The following is a 20,732-nucleotide window of genomic DNA, read 5'->3' as shown; positions in this document are numbered from 1 at the left end:
TTCCGCAGGTTGCACTCGTTCATCATACACCAGTTTCAGAAAGAACACCGTAAACTTCTAATACTACTACTAATAATACTTTAACCTGCTTAGTAGCTGTTTGCACCTCCGCCACCCTTTCAATAAATTATTGATCGAGTCAGTATAACCATGTGAAATCCGTTTTAATTCCCTTACAACGTACAGAACTGAATCGGTAGGCTACCTCACCTCTGTCCCCATTTCACCTTGATTCTCCTTTATATTGATCTGTTATGAGTTTGAGAGCAACAAATAAATAACATAATATGTATTAAGCATGCAAACAAGCAATACAATGGAATTAAAGGCTTTATTTCAATATGACAGCTATTTTGACACTTTGGTAAAAAAAAAAAAAACAAACAAAAAAAAAAAAAAACCAAAAAAACAAGGCTGTTAGATCTAATGGCAAACAACCATTCAGGAAGTAAAATGATCAGACTGTGAAACATCCTCATTATCCAGGTATTATGATTCTGAAGCCTTCACCTTGTGCCACCTTTGGTAATAATGACGAGGGAGAGATGACGATGGCTAATAGCTCAATGTGCTAACAGTGGTCTTCCAGTATTTATATTTTGTAACAAGATCCACATGTTGCTTCTTTTTCTTAGTACTCCTCGCCCTCTTCCTCTTCCTCGAAGGAGTCGATGCCCACCTCCTCGTAGTCTTTCTCCAGGGCCGCCATGTCTTCCCTGGCTTCAGAGAATTCGCCTTCTTCCATGCCCTCGCCCACATACCAGTGCACAAAAGCACGCTTGGCGTACATCAGGTCAAACTTGTGATCCAGACGGGCCCAGGCCTCAGCGATGGCAGTCGTGTTGCTCAGCATGCACACGGCCCTCTGCACCTTAGCCAGGTCCCCGCCAGGCACCACGGTGGGGGGCTGGTAGTTGATGCCCACCTTGAAGCCGGTGGGGCACCAGTCCACAAACTGAATGCTCCTCTTGGTCTTGATGGCAGCGATGGCCACATTGACGTCCTTGGGCACGACGTCGCCACGGTACAGCAGGCAACAGGCCATGTACTTGCCGTGGCGTGGGTCACACTTCACCATCTGATTACTGGGCTCGAAGCATGAGTTGGTGATCTCTGCCACAGACAGCTGCTCGTGGTAGGCCTTCTCGGCAGAGATGACGGGTGCGTATGTGGCGAGAGGGAAGTGGATGCGGGGGTACGGCACCAGGTTGGTCTGGAACTCTGTCAGGTCAACGTTGAGCGCCCCATCGAAGCGCAGAGAGGCCGTGATGGAGGAGACAATCTGGCTGATGAGCCTATTGAGGTTGGTGTAGGACGGCCGCTCGATGTCCAGGTTCCGACGGCAGATGTCGTAGATGGCTTCGTTGTCTACCATGAAGGCGCAGTCTGAGTGCTCCAGTGTGGTGTGGGTGGTCAGGATGGAGTTGTATGGCTCCACCACAGCAGTGGACACCTGGGGAGCTGGGTAGATTGCGAACTCAAGCTTAGACTTCTTGCCAAAGTCGACGGAGAGGCGCTCCATCAGGAGAGATGTAAAGCCTGAGCCTGTGCCTCCACCAAAGCTGTGGAAGACCAGGAAGCCCTGCAGCCCTGTGCACTGGTCAGCCTGCAAATATGATGGGACACATTTACTGCCATTCACTTTCACCTATTGTTCAACCATATTAAAATATCTTGTGTGTGATACTGACAATCAGTATTAAAATAATCCCAGTCATTTTCAAGAGTACTTAGTTTCTGTGATTACAGAATCATGTGATTAGTCATACATCAGTCACTAAACTTGAGTTTTTTTTCTATTTACTATGCCATAATTGTTAGCATGACTAATATAGAACAGATAAAACATGGTTTGGACCAATTACCATAACCCCATTTATGGACTGACCCATGATGCACTATTAAGCATCGTCAGGAAGATGTAAATGCCTTCTACCATCTTACTAGTTTGCGGATGCGGTCGAGGACAGAGTCGATGATCTCCTTGCCGATGGTGTAGTGGCCTCGGGCATAGTTATTGGCTGCATCTTCCTTTCCTGAGATCAGCTGCTCTGGGTGGAAGAGCTGGCGGTAGGTACCAGTGCGTACCTCATCTGAAACACCGGGGGGTGGGAGTGGGGTTACTGCAAGTTCAGTCACTGTTATTTAATGGAGCCGATTTATGTCAGTTACACCATTCAGGCACTTTAGTCCCCTCATCAGCAGACCACAGTTCCAGTGAAGTCACAACACACACACACACACACACACACACACACACACACACACACACACACACACACACACACACACACACACACACACACACACACACACACACACACACACACACACTTTTACAATATTTGGTAGATGATCTCATGTCAGCACTGATGCTGTGTTGAAAACGGCTCAGTATAACATCAAATAACATCTGGTCTGCAGTGGTCCAGTGATCAAAGGCTGAACAGTCAGTTTAGGGTGAATGAGAAAATCTGCATGGCAACAAATTTAAAGCTAGACTATATAATATATATGCAAACTGCTGCATCTTACAAATTTTATGTCTAACAAAAATGAGGCCAGGTGTCAATTCCAGGTTCAGAAAGTAAAAGTCCTCACCAGGATTTTGCTCAGGCTTCCTGGATTGTGTTGATTCCACTAATTTTACCTGGATTGCACTAATTAGAAAATCTAGCAAGCTTGTGCAAAATCCTGGTGAGGACTTTTACTTTCTGAACCTGGAATTGACACCTCTGAATGAGGCACAGCATCACCTCTTGGGACAAAATGTAGCATAAATGTTTAAAATTGAATGCTCTGTTAACATTTTCCAGGTCAAGACATGGTTAGGCTCACCAATGACTGTGGGCTCCAGGTCTACGAAGATGGCACGTGGGACGTATTTGCCTGCGCCTGTCTCACTGAAGAAGGTGGTGAAAGAGTCGTCGTGGCCGCCAACGGGCTTCTGGCTGGGCATCTGCCCGTCTGGCTGGATGCCGTGCTCCAGACAGTACAGCTCCCAGCACGTGTTGCCCATCTGAACGCCAGCTTGGCCCACATGGACAGAGATGCACTCACGCTACAGGAAGTGCAAAGGACACACTGGTTAGCAAAAGAGCATAAATGCTTTCTGCGTTGTGATTTTGCACCAGATTTTTTTCACCACCAGAGGGCAGAAGTGAACAAAGCTGAATCTCAATAGACAAGTTGTAAAGGCATGTCATGAGACATTGCATGACTGACACATGCAGGTGACAGGTTAGATGAAGGGGAGTGGCCAGCATGCACACACCCTTCTAACTAGTTTGGCCACCACTGAACCTTGAGCTTTTGCTTTACGTCATTACAATGTAGTCCCTTACTATGCCACAACACTTTCCAACAGGTGAAACAACACACCACAAATGATCACTCTGAAAAAGAATTCTGCTGAAAGTTCTTGCCCAGGAGATATCAAGTCTGCTACATTTACACACTTAGCAACTACCACACATACTGTAAATTCTCATGGACACACACCCACACTCATGTTCAATCTTGTTTGAGTGGGTTGTGTGTGTGGCATTTCCACTGACCAGTGTATTACTGTAACTATTGTAATCTAAAAGCTATCAATCTAAAGCTTGCAGCTAAACATAAGCTTAACTCAGTAATTTAACCTTGACTCAATATATAAATATTGTATATACTTATAAATGTTAAAATGTTCATCACAGGGAGACATGTAGCCCCTTTAGTCCCTAACAGATCAGTTCCAGAGGGGGGTTGTTAAAGCAGTAAAGTATAAATACTTTCTCTTCAACTCCCTCAGTGTGTGCCCTGGCCCCAAGCAAGCCTACACAAGTCTGTGAGAGGTCAGTGTGCTGACGGACGTTCCCACAGGCGTTTGGGAGAGTGCAGTGTGCTCACGCCCTGGCCGACAATCCTCAACGTGCATGAGAAACTCAGCAAGGGAGTGAGAGGCAAGAAAGGCAGGCTGGGGGAGTCTACACCTGTCCAAAATGTCTTGATTTTGCAAAAGAAGCTAGTTCTTTAAGCATATACACAAAAGGCTAAATATCATGACCTATTTAATAAATATTGTTCAAATAGAGGTCGTGCAAATTATCAAAAATCAAAAGGCAGAAAGGAAAGGCTGACTGTTTATTGTAGTTTTGGCTGTAAGAGAAAGGTCTGACCTGTGGCCTAGTGAACGCTGTGAACACAAACACGTGTGTGCCATGCAGGCCTGTTGGAAAAGAGGCCGTCGAGCGAATTGGTGCTTCATAACACTCTGTGCTCAGCGTTGGAATCTGTGTCGGACCTTTGGGGATGTGGCCTGCTTAAGCACAGTAAGGCTGTCTCCCAGAAAAACCCCACAGCCTCACATTTGTATGTTTCTTTCTTTGTCAGTGTCTCTTCTGACCCAAGTCATCCCTTTCAGGCTACCAGGGACCCCCCCTCCATGGCTGCCAGTAGTCTGTCATTAGAGAAAGTGATGACTGAGGCACATGGCCCTGCCTAGTTTGGGAATGGCACCCTGGTCAGAAGACCAAGGCTATTTATGGGCCCCTATAACCGTTCCTTTTTCCTAGTAGCACGTCCAAACAACCCCCGCCCTGCTAAGCCCGGGAGTCGCCCCACTGACGCTTTACTCTCACACTCTTACTCATCCTCGAACACACACACCCTGTCTAACAAGTTTCTCATTTCCGGCACATCACAGGGGTCCCAGCACTCTCCTGATAGCACCTCTACTACCACCTCTTGACCAAGAGACTTGTTTACAGCCCATCAACAATTTGCCTCCCACTTGTAGGGTGTTTTTTCATCAGCTTCGGTCACAACCCCCCAGAGGCATTTCACAGCAAAGGGGTCAGCAAATAAAGGCATGTTATTGGCTGTTGTTATTGCTCCCCCCCCCCCTTTCCGATTGGCTGTGGATTACAAACCATCCCCTAACACACCAATCTTACACACCGACAATCACTCAGACCTTAAGTGCCCTTGTGAATCTAAATCCCTGTGGACTAATGGCAGGTCGAGGTTTTACTTTTTATAAGATTCTCGACTGTATACAAGTGTGCTGCTATTAATATGTTGAAATATTCCTACAGTACTTATCAGTGCAAGAGGACTTTACCTTATTGATGTGGTAAAGTTTACTAATGGTTAACTTCTCTGTGGGTGGGTTAGAATATTATAAACCAAATTCTTTGAAGGTTCTATACATTCTGTTATTAGTTTGTCAACCCCTAAGAACACCATGTTAATTTTTAATAATTACAGTATCATTATCAAATCATTTGTTTATATTATTAATACAATTAATTGCTATTATCTTATATGTTGCCTTTCCAGTGCTCAAAGTCACTTTATAGAACATCAGAACAACAAATAGTAAAATAGACATTTCGAGGTAGAGAATTTCAAAGTTTAGAAGTCACACCGCTACTACCCCAGGATGAAAGACTGCATTTGCAAACAGCCAATAGCCCTGTACCAGATGACCTCAGTGTATGTAGAGGTGACATGAGGATACTGGGACTGAACGAAATAGCCAAGAGCCAGGCCATACCTTGTCTTAAAAGGTAACGAGTAATAATTCAACATACACTATTCCAGTGTTAGTGAGACAGACGAGAGATCTATTTATGATTACGGAAGTTGTTCTTTTTCCAAGTTCTCTACTATGAACATAAACAGTGTTTTATGAAGGGCAAAAGAAGAAAGGAAGGAAAAAAAACACCCCTGAGAAGAACCTTTCTTCAGACATGTGCTGTAGAATATGAGCATTGAAAAGTAGTTAAATATTTGCCTTTCTAACAGCCCTACCTACATATGGTAACAACTCGTGCTGTCTCAGAAAAACGCCTACTACTCATATGTGGGGCCATTGTGAACTGCTTTAGGTTGAGTGACATCACATTACAGCTTGGTAGTGGAGCTACGTGGAGGTTTGCGATTAAAATCACGTTGAATGGTTCTTTGTTCTTAGTATATCATTTTGTACCCCACACGTCACACACGCACGCACGCACTCACGGTCCAGCTGCGCACAACAGGAACCTAAAGCTAACAAACGTAACGAAAAGTAGAACTGTAGCGTTTTGAGCACGTAGTTACGTCCGATTGCACTCCGCGGACATGTTATCAACTTCATATCTAAAAATTTTATATTTACATTTGAAGTTTATATAGGTTCGAGAGAGAGAGATTCTCTGCAATAAATGAACGCCACACGGACGCGGCGAAGGAACTGCGTCACGGCGTCGACGTTTTCGCACAGAAACCTGGCAGCTCTCGCGCTGCTGCATTGCGCTAGTGCTTCCACACGTCCAAATGTGCTGCAAACCAAGAGCGTTCTCGTTGTGCAAGACCTGCCTGGATCTGAAATGCGTATGTGGCTGCGAATTGCGCCACAATGTCATCGTAACTTTTTTGCAGACATTTTACTCATACTCGTAGTCTGTGATTTCGCTGGAGAATACGTTTTAAATCGTTGCCAGACGTGATCATCGGTTACAAACAGACTTGGTAAACAAAACGTATGCTGTAGAACTTGGAAACGTAGTCAACTTGAAAATGCTCCACGTTCCCTTCGAGTGTTCGCGCTTTAGACAGAACTAGAAGATTATAACCGATATAACATACTTCGTAACTTTTATTTTATGCTAAATAAAAAAATGTTCTTATTTTAAAGTTTTACTCACCATTTTACTTTGTGCTTGTTTTTCCACGAGGAAGGAAACTAAACTTCAAATAAGATTTGCCCCTCTCACTACGTACCTACAATGGGGCGTGAGTGAGTCAGTAACATCTGCCTCTGGCACTTACATTTTATACCTGCACTACTGGGCGGAGGAGGCGGGGCGAAAGACATTAGGCGCCATGTCAAAAAACGAAAGAGTTTTAATTCAAGAAAGTAACGATTGGATAGTTTATATCTTGCATTCTGCGTATTCCAGCAAATTGTAATGTGGGAAATATACATATAATGTTACCACAAAATAGTAACAAATCGTACATAGTAACTGTACTCGAAGCATGTTTGTTAGAATCAGAACTCTTTTCTTTATCACTTCATACACGCACCCATATTCTGTGCGTTTCTTTTGGTTGCTTATACCGTACGTTGAGCGAACCCACATTCTGCACCCACATTTCTACAAAGCTGCACGTCTGGGACAGTCGCCTCTGAAGACTGAATTAAGCGCACATTGGAATGTAGGATGTAATAATGCAGAGAAAGCATACATTAAAAACCATTTAAGTCGAAGCCCCAGGGCACGCTGTGTTTGCTTTTTGTCCATTATTTTAAATTATGTATTATTGACTACCAGGAGACTTTAAAATGTGAACTTCCTGTCTGTTCAAGTCGCCCTTGATGTTCGTAGCGCGTTCATTTGGTCACACACATAGTCTACTGTGTCATAGGAAAACTAAAAGGTTTAGTACATTCGTAATGATTCTTGCTAATTATCTCTGTTTTCCATTTAATTGTCAAGAATTCAATGAAAACCTGCTGTTCAAACCGAGCAAAAGACCTGTATTCATTATTGTATTCATGCGACATCTAGCGGCAACAAATATCTTTTATTACACCATTGACTCAGCAAGCAGTTGAAAGATGTTCTCGAGGCCCAAGACTGAGGGAAAAAAACACATATGACCACAAACTCTTAAGGATGAGAAAGATTTGACAGTACATATAAGGATTACTACCAATAAAAGTCCATTACTCACATTAATAATAACTATGAAAAATAAAATAGTAATACAAATTTGAACAAACTAAAACATTTTTTAAGCTACATTTGCTATTACATTTTTTCTGCAATAAAAGTGTTAAAACACATTTTTCACATGTTATTTCCTCTTTATTTTCTTAAAACAACGCCCCCTCCCCACCCAAATTCAAGCAACACACTCCAATCCTTTGACTTGACTTGCATATCTTTAACAGAGGCGGTTCAGTGCCCCTGTCACAACACACAACAACGTAAGTGGGGGTGGCGAACGTAAGTTGTTGAGCGGGGGCGGCGAACGTAACACTCGTGACGGAGTGTTTTTTCAATAGCCCTGAAATAAATGCTACGGTTTTGTTTTGGTCCGTATCCAGTTAATCAGAAATGAGATTGGGTCCGGACAGGACTGCGTTCGGGTCCGGATCCGGACCGCGGTCCGCCAGTTGAGTACCCCTGGTCTAGAACCTCCACTGATCGTTACTCAAAACACTGGCATCAGATTACACACAAAGCCAGCCATAAACCCTTTCATCACACTGCATAATGCAAAACTTTGCTCTTTAGTCAGAGCGTGAGAAAAATATTTATTGTAGACCACTTATATTTTCCTGCCCTTATCGCAACCTATATGTAAAGAAAATCTGCAACAAAAATACACTATATGATTACAGTAAGTGTCAATCATTCATTTATTATTTAAAACAGTGGAGAAGGAATCCTCTGGCGTGCTGAACCCAGCCTCAAAAATATTCAATGCCTGGAATCAATTTTCCAATGTGTAGAGATGCCGGTCATAAAGCTTTCACCATCATTCTGAGGAAAAAAGCTTCAGTTGGGTTTAGGAAGGGAGTGCGTGGTGTACGTCAAACATTTTGGAAATGGTGGCTATTGACAAATCATTCATGTACTTTTGAACCAAGGTAAAAGCTGGCATTGTTCCAAATGATAACAGGCCTCTCTGCCTGTTCAGTACCCCCAGCTCAAGGCCGCACAAAATGCCCCGCAGAGCATCCAGAAACGTTCAATGTTATGTGCCGTGTTGCCCTAATGCAACATGATGCTGGAGAACCTCAATAGCTGCTAATGGCCACACACAGGACCATAGGGCCACAGGGCTGCCACACTGGCCATACCCTTCTGTAATGGCATGATAACCAGTTGGGCCATGATCTCACTTTTAAACTCAGCTTCATCCAAAGACACACATTCATGGGGCCTGTCTCAGTTCCATACAGTACACATGCTATACATGCTCTTTCAAAAGTTGTGCTTAAATGGAAAGAGTTTCATCTATCTCTAGGATAAACCTCCAATCTTTTACATTCTAAGCCCTTTCCAGTTTGCATATAGTCAGAACTGATGCAGTGACAGATCTGGCAGTAGGACCTGGGGGCAGGCGAGGGGAGGGGAGGGCTGAACTGCAAGCATGGGACCTGAATCCTCTCCTTTATTCCCTCTTCACGTATCACTGTGTAGCCTCCAAAGCAAAAGTGGTATTATGTATTTTTATGTTTGCTGATGATGCTACAACCATCGAACTGATCACTTTTGGGGTTGGGGAGGGGTGAGACAGCATACATGAGGGAGGGGGTGGACGTGCTGCCAGAACAACACACTCTCCCTGAACGCAAACAAAAGCGAGGAGCTGACTGTTGACCCAAGGTGGAGGAGAGAGCTGCACCCGCATATGTGGAGCGAGAAAGACCTTCCTACTCCTCAGTGTGACTCTTCTTGTGCAACACAAACTGCCTGATCAAGAAGGCCACAAGAGGCTCTGTTAATAAGACTGAGAAAATTTGCCATGACAGCCAAAGTGCTCAGCGCCTTCTACAGAAGTGCTGTCAAAAGTATTTTTACTGGCGCCATGGTAGTCTGCTATGTAACTTGTACTGCTCAGGACAGGAAGGCACTAACCTCTCCTCTTTTCTGTCATCGGGCAAGTGCTATAGAAAGTGTGAAGACCAAGACAGCAAGACTGGATAACAGCTTGTAGCCACAGTCAGTCAGGCTTGTGAACTTCTTTCACAGATTGCCTCTTCCCACCACTCTAAACAGTTGATTTCGATTCAGGTTCACACACTATCCACCAAACCACCCTGGTCATTCTCCACATTCTCAGCGCACTAGTTGCAGCGGCTGCTCTGGGCTCTGGTGCTTTAACACTGGAGTTTGGTGGAATGCTATTCCGTTCAGCTGTGCACTTGTGTAAAGTCTGAATGACAATAAAGTTGGCTTTGACATTCAGTCATGGCCAAAAGTTTTGAGAATGACAATTATATTTTAACATGATCTACTACCCTCTGGTTTTTGTGTGTTTGTCAGATGTTTATCACATACAGAAATATAATTGCAATCATATGAGTAACAAAAGCTTTTATTGACAGTTAGAAGGAGTTAATGCAGCAAGTAAATATTTGCAGTGTTGACCCTTCTTCAGGACCTCTGCAGTTTTCAACTTCTGGACCAAATCCAAGTCAATTCTTGCATTTTGTCAGAATGTGTAGGTTTGTTTGTCAAGTTCTCAATGGGATTAAGATCTGGGGAGTTTCCAGGCCATGGACCCAAAATCTTTATGTTTTGTTCCCTGAGCCATAGTAATCACCTTTGCTTTATGGCAAGGTGCTCCATCATGCTGGAAAAGGCATTGTTGATCACCAAACTGCTCTGAGGACATTCTGGTACCATTCTTTATTCAAAGAATAAAGCCTTGTTTTAGGCAAGACTGAGAGCGGATTCCCTTGGCTGAGAAGCAACTCCAGACATGAATGGTTTCAGCATGCTTTACAGTTGGCATGAGACAAGACTGGTGGTAGCGCTCACCTCATCTTCTCCAAACAAACTGTTTTCCAGATGTCCCAAACAATCGGAAAGGGGGCTCATCAGAGAAAATGACTTTACCCCAGTCCTCAACAGTCCACTCCCTGTACCTTTTGCAGAATATCAGTCTGTCCCTGATGTTTTTTCTGGAGAGAAGTGGTTTCTTTGTTGCCCTCCTTGAGCAGGCCTTGCTCCAAGAGTTTCCGCCTCACAGTACGTGCAGATGCACTCACACCTGCCTGCTGCCATTCTTGAGCAAGCTCTACACTGGTAGCCCGATTCCGCAGCTGAAACACTTTTGAGAGACGGTCCTGGCGCTTGATAGTCTTTCTTTGGCACCTTGGAGCTTTTTTGGCAACAATGGAACCTCTCTCCTTGAAGTTCTTGATGATCCGATAGCTTGTTGACTGAGGTGCAATCTTTCGAGCGGCGATACTCTTCCCTGTTAGGCCATTTTTGTGCAGTGCAATGATGACTGCACATGTTTCTTTAGAGTTAACAGAAGAGAAAACAATGATCCCAAGCACCAGTCTCCTTTTAAAGTGTCTAGTGGTGTCATTCTTACTTAATCATGACAGGTTGATCTCCAGCCCAGTTCTCATCTACACGTGTTAATGGAGCAATCACTGAAATTATGTTAGCTGGTCCTTTTAAGGCAGGGCTGCAATGAAGTTGAAATGTGTTTTGGGGGATAAAGTTCATTTTCTAGGCAAATATTGACTTTGCAATTAATTGCTGTTAAGGTGATCACTCTTTATAACATTCTGGAGTATATGCAAATTGCCATTATAAAAACTGAAGCAGCAGACTTTGTAAAAATTAATATTTGTATCATTCTCAAAACTTTTGGCCATGACGCCATTAGTAGCTGAGACCAGTCAATGCTATTCAATAACACAGTAAAATATTGTACCTTATGACTGCTGCATCTTGCAAATTTGCACAAAAAAATGAGAGATTTGATAAACAGAGAGGGATTAAACACTGTAATGAAATACATACAATGTCCATTACTAGCTGTAAACTTTGTGGCCACAAGTGGAGACAGGCAGGCAAACACTTACAGAAAAAATTATTTTAAATGTTAATTTATTTTGTGATGAGAGAGAGAGAGAGAGAGGGCATGCACTGACATGATTGCCCTAGTGCAAGGAGCATTGACTTGCTTGGAATCCTGTAGACAGGGTGTGTTTCTGCTTGGAGCTCTATGTCTCTACGTTAAGTTGCCACATTTTATCAATTGTGATTTTCACCCCAATCGAAATGTGTCCTCCGCATTTACCCATCTGTTCAGTCAGAACACACACACACACACACACACACACACACACACACACACACACACACACACACACACACTAGTGACTACACATGCCCAGAGTGGTGGGAAGCATACTAGAAGTGCTCATTATGTCACTCATTGTGATGCATCAATGCGAAGGCCGAAATGGCAGCTTGATGTTGTAAAACCACATTGATCTAGAATCCAACATGAAAAGTGTTCAGGGAAAAATTACAATGCACTCATGGCAGTATTTCCTTCACAGATTACAAAAGAGTGCTTTCAGTTTTTATTTCCAGGTCAGGCAGCTGGTCCCTCAGGGAATGAGCCTAAAATCTTGAGACAAATGCTATGAATTATGTTTTTAGTTATCTTGCATTAGCGTCTGACTCTCTGATTCAATTCATGTTTAAACATTTTTATTCTCTTGCTTTTGACAGTTTCTTCTTGGGAGTGCTTATACCTATTTAGGTTGCTACAGTAATAAGTGCAATTTACCCCTTGGGATCAATAAAGTATTTCTGATTCTGATTTCTGATCGATGTGCTTTAAAATCTGGTGTGTATTTGAGTACTGTATTTATTTATCTATATGCATCACCCATTTGAGTTTAGGATTATAATGTATATAAATTGTCCCGCATTGCATTTTATTTTGTACATATTTGTAAAGCACTTTGTGAGTCACTCTAGAAGGGTGCTATAAAAATTAAGTTTTATTTACTCACCAACATGTAGCTTAATCTATGGCTAAAAGCCTGCATGCTTCTCAAGAGTGAGGCTGTGCTATGTTCATTGATATGTTAGAGCTCCCACATCTTCTACTGACCTCCCTCACACTTCTCACTCACCTGGACATGGTGCTTGTAGTCTGGTGAACTCACGACCTCACAGCACGTGTTGCTCCCCCCTCCCCCCTCCCCCTCCCCCTCCCCCTCCCCCTCCCCCTCCCGCTAGAGAGGCAACGTCATTATTAGGAGCTTTGGATGTATCCAGACTTGTCTGAGACAGATTGTCATATCTTCCACTAATTTGAAGGAGTTCCTGCCAATTTATTATTTCAAAGCACTTCTGTCCCACTTCTGCCGTATGGACTCCTGCCATCTAGTGGTAAACATATGAGTGTTCTTTTCTTGTAGTGTAGTTTGGACATAGCAGAGGATGTGTGCATTATTGGCTTGATAAATTTCGATGGGCAATGTTATTATTTTTTTTATAGCGTTTGTTGCAATAGAAGCCAGTTTTGAATACTTTATGTTTTGTGAATAACCGCCAAGTAATCTTGTATAAAGTGAAGTACAGAGTTTAAATAGACATTTAAATCAATTTGTGGATTACTGCACGATTTATGAATAAGGATGTTTCTTTGAAGAGTAAGCAGTAATCCTAATCCTAAAATAGGTATTGTAGTGGAGAGCAGATTCTTATTTTGTTGGATTAAAAATATGTTCTTGTAAAATTACTGTCTCCCTGCTTCTCCATGAGGACTATCAGTTTATTATCAAAAGGATAATGCTGTTGCCATCATGTCTGTCTGCCATTCACACCATTAACAGGATTAACTCTGGTTTTATGACTTGGCAAGCAGCTAACTGCTCTCTGGCAGTGATTGTCATGTCCTCTTTGAACCGTCAGGTTATAAACTTGGAATTTGGGACATTGTCATGACTATCCCAGATTGTGCTAGCAGTTTACAAAATTCTATCAGATTTGAATTTACAACAGATCACACAATTCTCCATACATAGCACAAGGATGCCAAGGACACTATTGTGTTGATTTCATTCGCAAGAACTATCGATATGAAACATTATGAATTGCTTTTAAATCTCAAAATTTGTCTGTTTCTTTCTTTAGGGGTCTTGTCCATAATATTTTTATAATACATAAATCAATAATAGAAGTTATTTATTGTTCGTTAACAATTGCTTACATTTTGCTCACAGAAAAAATTAAGTTAACCATTTATAATTATGTCTCATACAGCACCAAACTACTAAGCATTTTTAGCCGACTGGTCACCTGATAAACTAGTTGCTCTAGCCCAAATCAATAATAGATAATGTGAGGACGACCACATACAAATAATTAAGGTAGTTAAGTTTGCAAATGTGTTAAGCTGAACGTTTTCTGTTGTATAGGTTTTGTTAGACAACATAAATTAACACATTCATTTGTGAAAGAAAAAACGGGAAGTTCCCCATTACCTGTGAAAAATGCCCATCTGCATTCATGTAATGACAACACTCAGTAGCCTATAACTCCTTCTCGTACTTTTTGGTATTTTTACTGTCTTAATTGTAGGTCTATATTGATTTACTAATTGCAAAATATATGCAACAAGGCCTGCAGACAGTGGAGGGTAAACAGAAGTTAACTGAAGGACATGACTGTATATAATTAATATTGGATATGAATTTTATCAGTTGGCTGCGTGACTTTTCTCCATTGTAAACTCACGTTTAGAGAATGTTACAAATAAAATGTTAAATTTCATTCAACATGTGCTTGTAATTTTTTTTATAATTAAGTGTACCACGTGCGCTAAAAAGTGCCCTTCAACACCCCCCCAGCACTTGCGCCCCAAAATGTCTGTGCACGCCACTGATCACATGTATCAGATATTTCCGTTTTACATAACTTTCCATTGAAAGTAGAATCGCAACATTGTATCACCTCTGCAACATTATACATTGTACTCTGTGTTGAAAGCCTTAAATGAATTATTAATTTGTTTAAAACCTATGTCGTTTGCTGATTACAGTTGGCATACGATCATCTCCTAACAATATATGACACTATAATATTGGTAGAAGTCATTTCCAACTAAAGTTTGGTATTGTGAAAATTTACACAAATGAGAACACTTATAAATTTCAGATTATATCCGAAGAAGTACTGAAGGTAACATTTTGATTTAACTCCATTCTTTGATCACAGGCCTGAGGCCATGAATGAAATGTTCTTTAGCAAGGCACCTAATCCCAACTCCTCACCAGGTGCCCTGCCAGGGCTGCCCACTGCTCTGGGCTTGTGTGCACCACAACCCCCTGGCAATCACTAGTGTATATGTGTTCTCATTGCACAGATGGGTAAATGCAGAGGACAAATTTCAATCAGGGTGGCAAATGGGCAAATATGGCAATAAAAATGAAATTTTATTAAACAATGTCCTAGTCACAATGTCAAAACCTAAGAACTCAACTGCAACTTAATGTGGGATTCAGAAACAACTTGGCAGTAATAGTCTTGGTTCCTTGATTTTAAAGAATGTGATCCAACAGCACAAGTGCATACAACTTCTCTGTACACATAGGAAGCACACACAGCACTGGTTCAATATGTTTATTTTTTTTATGCAACATATATATAGCCTCTTAGCAAGACACTTTAATAGCATCAGTCATTATGTAATAATTTAGTGACATACAGTCAGATCATGCATTGACAGCAAATATGTAAAGTGCCACATATGCACACAGCAGCAAGGTTAGGCTACAAAACTTGGTCTTTGTGAAAGCTTTGAAGAAACAATGGTAAATGTAAAGACAAATACACATAAGGATATTATCTGTGACAACAATCCCAGAATATACATACTTTCAGAACACATCTCTCATGCAGGCACACATGTTTTATATGGAATAATTAGAGTTTGCACATCTTACAAGAAAGAGGGATTGATTTCATTGTTTCTCCTTTCACCCCTCTGTGTTTTGCATGGTTAGGAACATTATAGATGCATCCTGTGGGGTATGGGCACCCTGTTGAGGGTTTACATATGAATTAAAAATGTTTAAATCATCAGTTTGTCTCAGTGACTTGTTAGAAGCAAAGATTGTTTGATGGAAAGAGTTTGATGCTTGGGTTTTAGGAACAGCGCTCTGACCAATAGTTCAATGTGGAGTGAACATTCCCAAGGTATAAAACTACTGTCTAAAACTACGTGTGATTAAAGTACAAGGAAGATGACAAAGAACGGCTTCACACCCATTTAAACTATAATTGCATCTATTTTTGTTGTACATGCAGTGACAAAACGGAAAGAGGCTCTTTGGGTGAATGTGTGGGTGGCTCTTAAAAGAGCCTTTGGGTTTGTTAAATCGCACCATTTGATCATTTACTTTGAACTGGTGTACTTGGTGACGGCCTTTGTGCCCTCAGACACTGCGTGTTTGGCCAGTTCACCGGGAAGCAACAGTCGCACGGCGGTCTGGATCTCCCTGGAGGTGATGGTAGAGCGTTTGTTGTAGTGGGCGAGACGAGAAGCCTCACCAGCGATGCGCTCGAAGATGTCGTTGACGAAAGAATTCATGATACCCATCGCCTTGGAAGAAATACCAGTGTCGGGGTGGACCTGCTTCAGGACTTTGTACACATAGATAGCGTAGCTCTCCTTCCTGGTCTTTCTGCGCTTCTTGCCTGCTTTCCCAGCCGTCTTGGTCACGGCTTTCTTTGATCCCTTTTTCGGCGCGGACTTAGCTGGCTCAGGCATGATGTTCTTCGTTGAATAAAACACAACTGAATGAGCAACAACTCGCCAGCACCTCCTTTATTTAGAATGTGGTATTCTAATTAGATCACGCCCCCCCTACGCAGTCATGACAAATCATCATTGGCCAGAAACAAACCTCCTCTCACAGTGACTTCCTATCGCTGCTCCTCCACCCAACTGTGCCGTAGCGTCTCAATCCCGCCTCAGCCATTTCTGACTTCAGCTTTCAAATAAAAATTATTAAGAGCCTCAACACCCTCCTGTTTAGTTTTGCGTTCAGTTAGGGATTTTCTATGGTCTAGCATTTTATTTCATTACGTTTAGTTTTCTTCTATTCATTTTAATGTTATAATGACAATACCGTTTTGTTTTCTTACTTATTATAATCATGATGTTTTACTATTTTCCTGTTATACTATTATTTCCGCACCTTAGGTGTTTTGCTTTTCTTTCAATTAGTCACAGACATGTTATATCAACAAATTTATTTTATGAATCTATTTATAAGACCGTTGGCGTTAGGATTCGGAGACGTGGACTTGGAATCGTGCGGTAGTATATGGAGACGTCGGACAAAATGTCCTTTATGGGCGTTCGAGTAATTGGGTGCTTGGGATCAACAAACACACGGAACTCTTTAAATGAGTATATGAGTGGCTCTTAAAAGAGCCGTTGGTTTCGTGTTGATTGAGCTGAACGTTTAACCTCCGAAGCCGTACAGAGTACGTCCCTGGCGTTTCAGAGCATAAACCACATCCATGGCGGTGACCGTCTTCCTCTTGGCATGCTCGGTGTAGGTAACCGCGTCTCTGATCACGTTCTCCAGGAACACTTTGAGCACACCACGGGTCTCCTCGTAGATCAGACCTGAGATACGCTTGACGCCGCCACGACGTGCCAGACGGCGGATAGCGGGCTTAGTAATGCCCTGGATGTTATCGCGGAGAACCTTGCGATGACGCTTAGCGCCTCCTTTCCCAAGACCTTTACCACCCTTTCCTCTTCCAGACATAACTGCTGTTCCTTTCAGTCTTCGAAGACAAATTAAACGATGAAGTCCTAACGCGCCACTATTATTCTGCTCTAAAGGACCTGCTTGACGACACTAGAGCACTGGAGGAGGCGGAGCTAAATGCCAAGCTCCTTCAAACGCCTCCAGCACCATAATAAGATGAACTGGAATAAGGGCTTCACACAAAGTCACAAAAAGCGCGTAAAACATTTTGCATCTCATTCAACATAGACACGTACACAATAATACACAATGCTATGCATATTTTAGTTCGCCAATGTCTCCTGTCCTTGTCATACACATATGTACATTGAATAGCTTAGACGTTTTCGAAAAATATGAATGCGAATTTATGGAACTGGAAATGATTACGTGCCAGAGGGAGTGTTGCAGGGGAAAGGACGGAGGCGGGCTTTGGAAGTCGACTGCTTCGCTATTGGATATTCGTCATACTTTCTTTAGCCAATAGGAGAGCACCTAATTGTGCTATATCTTAAGCACTTCGCACGAGCTCTTCGTTTCAGCTTTCTTCACGCGGTGCTCTTATTTTAATTATGAGTGGCAGAGGGAAGTCCGGTGGTAAGGCAAGGGCTAAAGCCAAGACTCGCTCCTCCCGTGCTGGACTGCAGTTTCCTGTGGGTCGAGTACACAGGCTTTTGCGCAAAGGCAACTATGCCCAGCGCGTCGGTGCCGGTGCTCCCGTCTATTTGGCTGCCGTGCTGGAGTATCTGACTGCTGAGATCCTCGAGTTGGCGGGCAACGCCGCCCGTGACAACAAGAAGACTCGTATCATTCCTCGTCACCTGCAGCTCGCCGTGCGTAACGACGAGGAGTTGAACAAGCTGTTGGGAGGAGTGACCATCGCTCAGGGTGGTGTGTTGCCCAACATTCAGGCTGTTTTGTTGCCCAAGAAGACAGAGAAGGCAGTTAAAGCCAAGTAAATTCCCATTTTCTACAGTCAGAATCCAACGGCTCTTTTAAGAGCCACTCACAGTGACTTATGAAGTGCAAGTTTTCAACAGTGCCCGTTTCCTCTTATCTTGACTATTGCATGTTCGTTAAAGTATACGCACACAGCCATTTATTAATTCTTTTACTAATTATTCTATCAATATTTTGTGCAGTAGTGTTTCCCCAGGTAGTGTTTTGGTTGGGATAATTCACTCGTTTTCAATACATCATACACCATACAACAATTGATACCATTGAAACATAACATTTTAATTTTGTCTTACATACACTGCGAACCAGAAATGAACAAAATCATAATACAACACAATCACAATACACAAATTTATATTTTTTATACATGTTTATAAAGGGGCGCTGTTGTTGGAACGTGTACAAGAGGCTATAATCAGACGCATACGCTGCTGGTAACTAATGAAGGCCAGAAAAATCCAAACAAGTGTTGTGAATCCGCTTGAAAAGTAGGCGTACCGGCTTGATATTTTAAACGTGCGCGCTCTAGATAATGGGCCAATTGTCGTGAAGTGACGCACACTCGACTGTCCAATGGATGGCGTTCGTATTGAAGACGCCCAATGAGCGCTGGTCGTCGTTAGGGTTTAAAAGGACGGCGTTCTAGCTGCTTCTCATTGTATTACTTCGTCTTTTAATAGTAGAGTTCAGGTACTATGGCAAGAACCAAACAGACTGCCCGTAAATCCACCGGTGGTAAAGCACCCAGGAAGCAGCTCGCCACTAAGGCTGCTCGCAAAAGCGCCCCAGCCACCGGCGGCGTGAAAAAGCCTCATCGTTACAGGCCGGGTACCGTCGCGCTGAGGGAAATTCGTCGTTATCAGAAGTCTACAGAGTTGTTGATCCGCAAGTTGCCTTTCCAGCGCCTGGTGAGAGAAATTGCTCAAGATTTCAAGACCGATCTCCGTTTCCAGAGTTCCGCCGTCATGGCCTTGCAGGAGGCTAGTGAGGCATACCTGGTCGGTCTGTTTGAGGACACGAATTTGTGCGCTATCCACGCCAAGAGAGTCACCATCATGCCCAAAGACATTCAGTTGGCCCGCCGCATTCGTGGAGAACGTGCTTAAACTGATCGTTCAAATTAAGATACCAAAATACACAAAGGCTCTTTTAAGAGCCACCTAATTTCACTACAAAATGAGCAAGTCACCATGGAAACTCAGAGCGGTCATGCCTCGTCATTATGTGTAGTTTTCCACTCGGTTAATGGACGATAAGTCACCTAATTTAAAGCTCAATAAGACCGGTAGCTATATATAAGCGAATGCAATATGAAATGGTATTTGTATAGCACCTTTCATGTATACATGCTTCAAGTGCTTTAAAGCATAAATAGCTGAAAAACATTACAATAAGGTAAAATAATTACAATTATTAAAATAGAAGAAAAAATGTAATAACTGTAAAACTTAAAATAATTAGACAAACATGTTATTGTGTAAAATAGTGTGATCTAGTCCCCTATCTAAATACAGATCTAAACAAGAACACTGTTTTTGAAGCTGTACAGAGATAAAATGTCTGAGCTCCTCAGGAAGAGCGTTCCAGATCTTTGGTCCATAGTGGCTAAAAGCACCCTCTCCAAACTTTTAGAAGCATCCGAAGATGCTGTCCAGGATCCTTTTATCAATATCAAAGGTTTTTCATAACAGCTCAAAAGTAATGTCAGAACAGTGAGGTCCAGGTATCAAGTAGATTTACCAGGAGTCAAGAATACAGAACACACACACACACACACATACTTTGATGTCATAGAGCAAATGCCTGTTTGCCAGACAGACCCTCGCATCTCTCCAACTCTGTCTCACACACACACACAATGTTCTCACAGAGCAAATATTATTTTGCTATACCCTCACATCACACATACATTGACACACCTCATGGAAGTTGCACACATTTTTTGTATTCATTTCACACCTTTCTTCTTTGGACGTTTGTTGATTTTACAGTGTTCCATGTGAATATGTAAAGTAAACATGCAGACCATGCAAGCTCAGTCATTTAAATTCAGATATTTTCCATCACACTTATCCACTGTGAAAATATGAAGGAATCGAATTAAAACAGCTAAACTGTTAGTGATATCCATTGTGCTGCAACTGCTGCTGTTAGACTAGTGACATGTCATGCACCTCCTGAGGATCGGTTCCCCAGCTCTATGACTCATAATTCACATATAATGTGCATTTAATATGGAAATGTATATTAAGGAAGAGAATGGATTAAGACAGCATGGTGTTATGGGTTTAGAAAGTACTATGTAACGTTGACATATAGCTTCACACACATGCAGAAAATAAAAATATCACAATATACCAAATGCACCACCTTTCCCGATACGGACAATACTAATCGTTAACTAGGGACAAATCTTCTCATCTATTGTGTCTGTGGGAATAACGGATCCATGTGAAATGTTCTAAAACTCAGTTCC

The 20,732-nt window shown here is 42.3% G+C and overlaps 5 protein-coding genes across 5 annotated transcripts; 2 read left to right on the top strand and 3 right to left on the bottom strand.

Annotated features, from left to right (window-relative positions):
* Positions 1-312: 312 nt before the first annotated feature.
* tuba8l2 (tubulin, alpha 8 like 2) lies at positions 313-6,831 on the bottom strand. Its single transcript, XM_077023257.1, has 4 exons — positions 6,675-6,831; positions 2,839-3,061; positions 1,945-2,093; positions 313-1,606 (listed from the first exon to the last, which is right to left on the bottom strand). Exons 1-4 carry the CDS (start codon positions 6,675-6,677, stop codon positions 632-634), a joined length of 1,350 nt encoding a protein of 449 aa, XP_076879372.1. The 5' UTR covers positions 6,678-6,831; the 3' UTR covers positions 313-631.
* Positions 6,832-15,787: 8,956 nt separating this feature from the next.
* On the bottom strand, positions 15,788-17,324 carry LOC143528404 (histone H2B 1/2). The gene has a single exon (XM_077024118.1). It carries the CDS (start codon positions 16,300-16,302, stop codon positions 15,928-15,930), a length of 375 nt encoding a protein of 124 aa, XP_076880233.1. The 5' UTR covers positions 16,303-17,324; the 3' UTR covers positions 15,788-15,927.
* On the bottom strand, positions 17,003-17,314 carry LOC143527911 (histone H4). The gene has a single exon (XM_077023292.1). The coding sequence runs from the start codon at positions 17,312-17,314 to the stop codon at positions 17,003-17,005; it is 312 nt and encodes a 103-aa protein (XP_076879407.1).
* A 544-nt stretch (positions 17,325-17,868) lies between the features above and the next one.
* Positions 17,869-18,264, top strand: LOC143528403 (histone H2A-like). The gene has a single exon (XM_077024117.1). The coding sequence runs from the start codon at positions 17,869-17,871 to the stop codon at positions 18,253-18,255; it is 387 nt and encodes a 128-aa protein (XP_076880232.1). The 3' UTR covers positions 18,256-18,264.
* Positions 18,265-18,951: 687 nt separating this feature from the next.
* Positions 18,952-19,362, top strand: LOC143527910 (histone H3). The gene has a single exon (XM_077023291.1). The coding sequence runs from the start codon at positions 18,952-18,954 to the stop codon at positions 19,360-19,362; it is 411 nt and encodes a 136-aa protein (XP_076879406.1).
* The last annotated feature ends 1,370 nt before the right edge of the window (positions 19,363-20,732 follow it).

Source organism: Brachyhypopomus gauderio, chromosome 12 (genome assembly GCF_052324685.1).
Source record: "Brachyhypopomus gauderio isolate BG-103 chromosome 12, BGAUD_0.2, whole genome shotgun sequence".
In the NCBI taxonomy this organism is placed as follows: Eukaryota; Metazoa; Chordata; class Actinopteri; order Gymnotiformes; family Hypopomidae; genus Brachyhypopomus; species Brachyhypopomus gauderio.
Note: the sequence above shows the minus strand (reverse complement) of the source record. Positions and strands in the feature narration are given on the sequence as shown.

What these genes read in the sequence shown, in the direction of transcription:
- tuba8l2 (XM_077023257.1), bottom strand. An exon ending in CCTGGAGCCCACAGTCATTG is followed by an intron (nt 2,094 to 2,838) that starts GTGAGCCTAACC and finishes CCGGTGTTTCAG; the next exon opens with ATGAGGTACGCACTGGTACC. An exon ending in TCGACCGCATCCGCAAACTA is followed by an intron (nt 1,607 to 1,944) that starts GTAAGATGGTAG and finishes TCATATTTGCAG; the next exon opens with GCTGACCAGTGCACAGGGCT.
- LOC143528404 (XM_077024118.1), bottom strand. Translation starts at nt 16,302, where the DNA reads ATGCCTGAGCCAGCTAAGTCCGCGCCGAAAAAGGGATCAAAGAAAGCC.
- LOC143527911 (XM_077023292.1), bottom strand. Translation starts at nt 17,314, where the DNA reads ATGTCTGGAAGAGGAAAGGGTGGTAAAGGTCTTGGGAAAGGAGGCGCT.
- LOC143528403 (XM_077024117.1), top strand. Translation starts at nt 17,869, where the DNA reads ATGAGTGGCAGAGGGAAGTCCGGTGGTAAGGCAAGGGCTAAAGCCAAG.
- LOC143527910 (XM_077023291.1), top strand. Translation starts at nt 18,952, where the DNA reads ATGGCAAGAACCAAACAGACTGCCCGTAAATCCACCGGTGGTAAAGCA.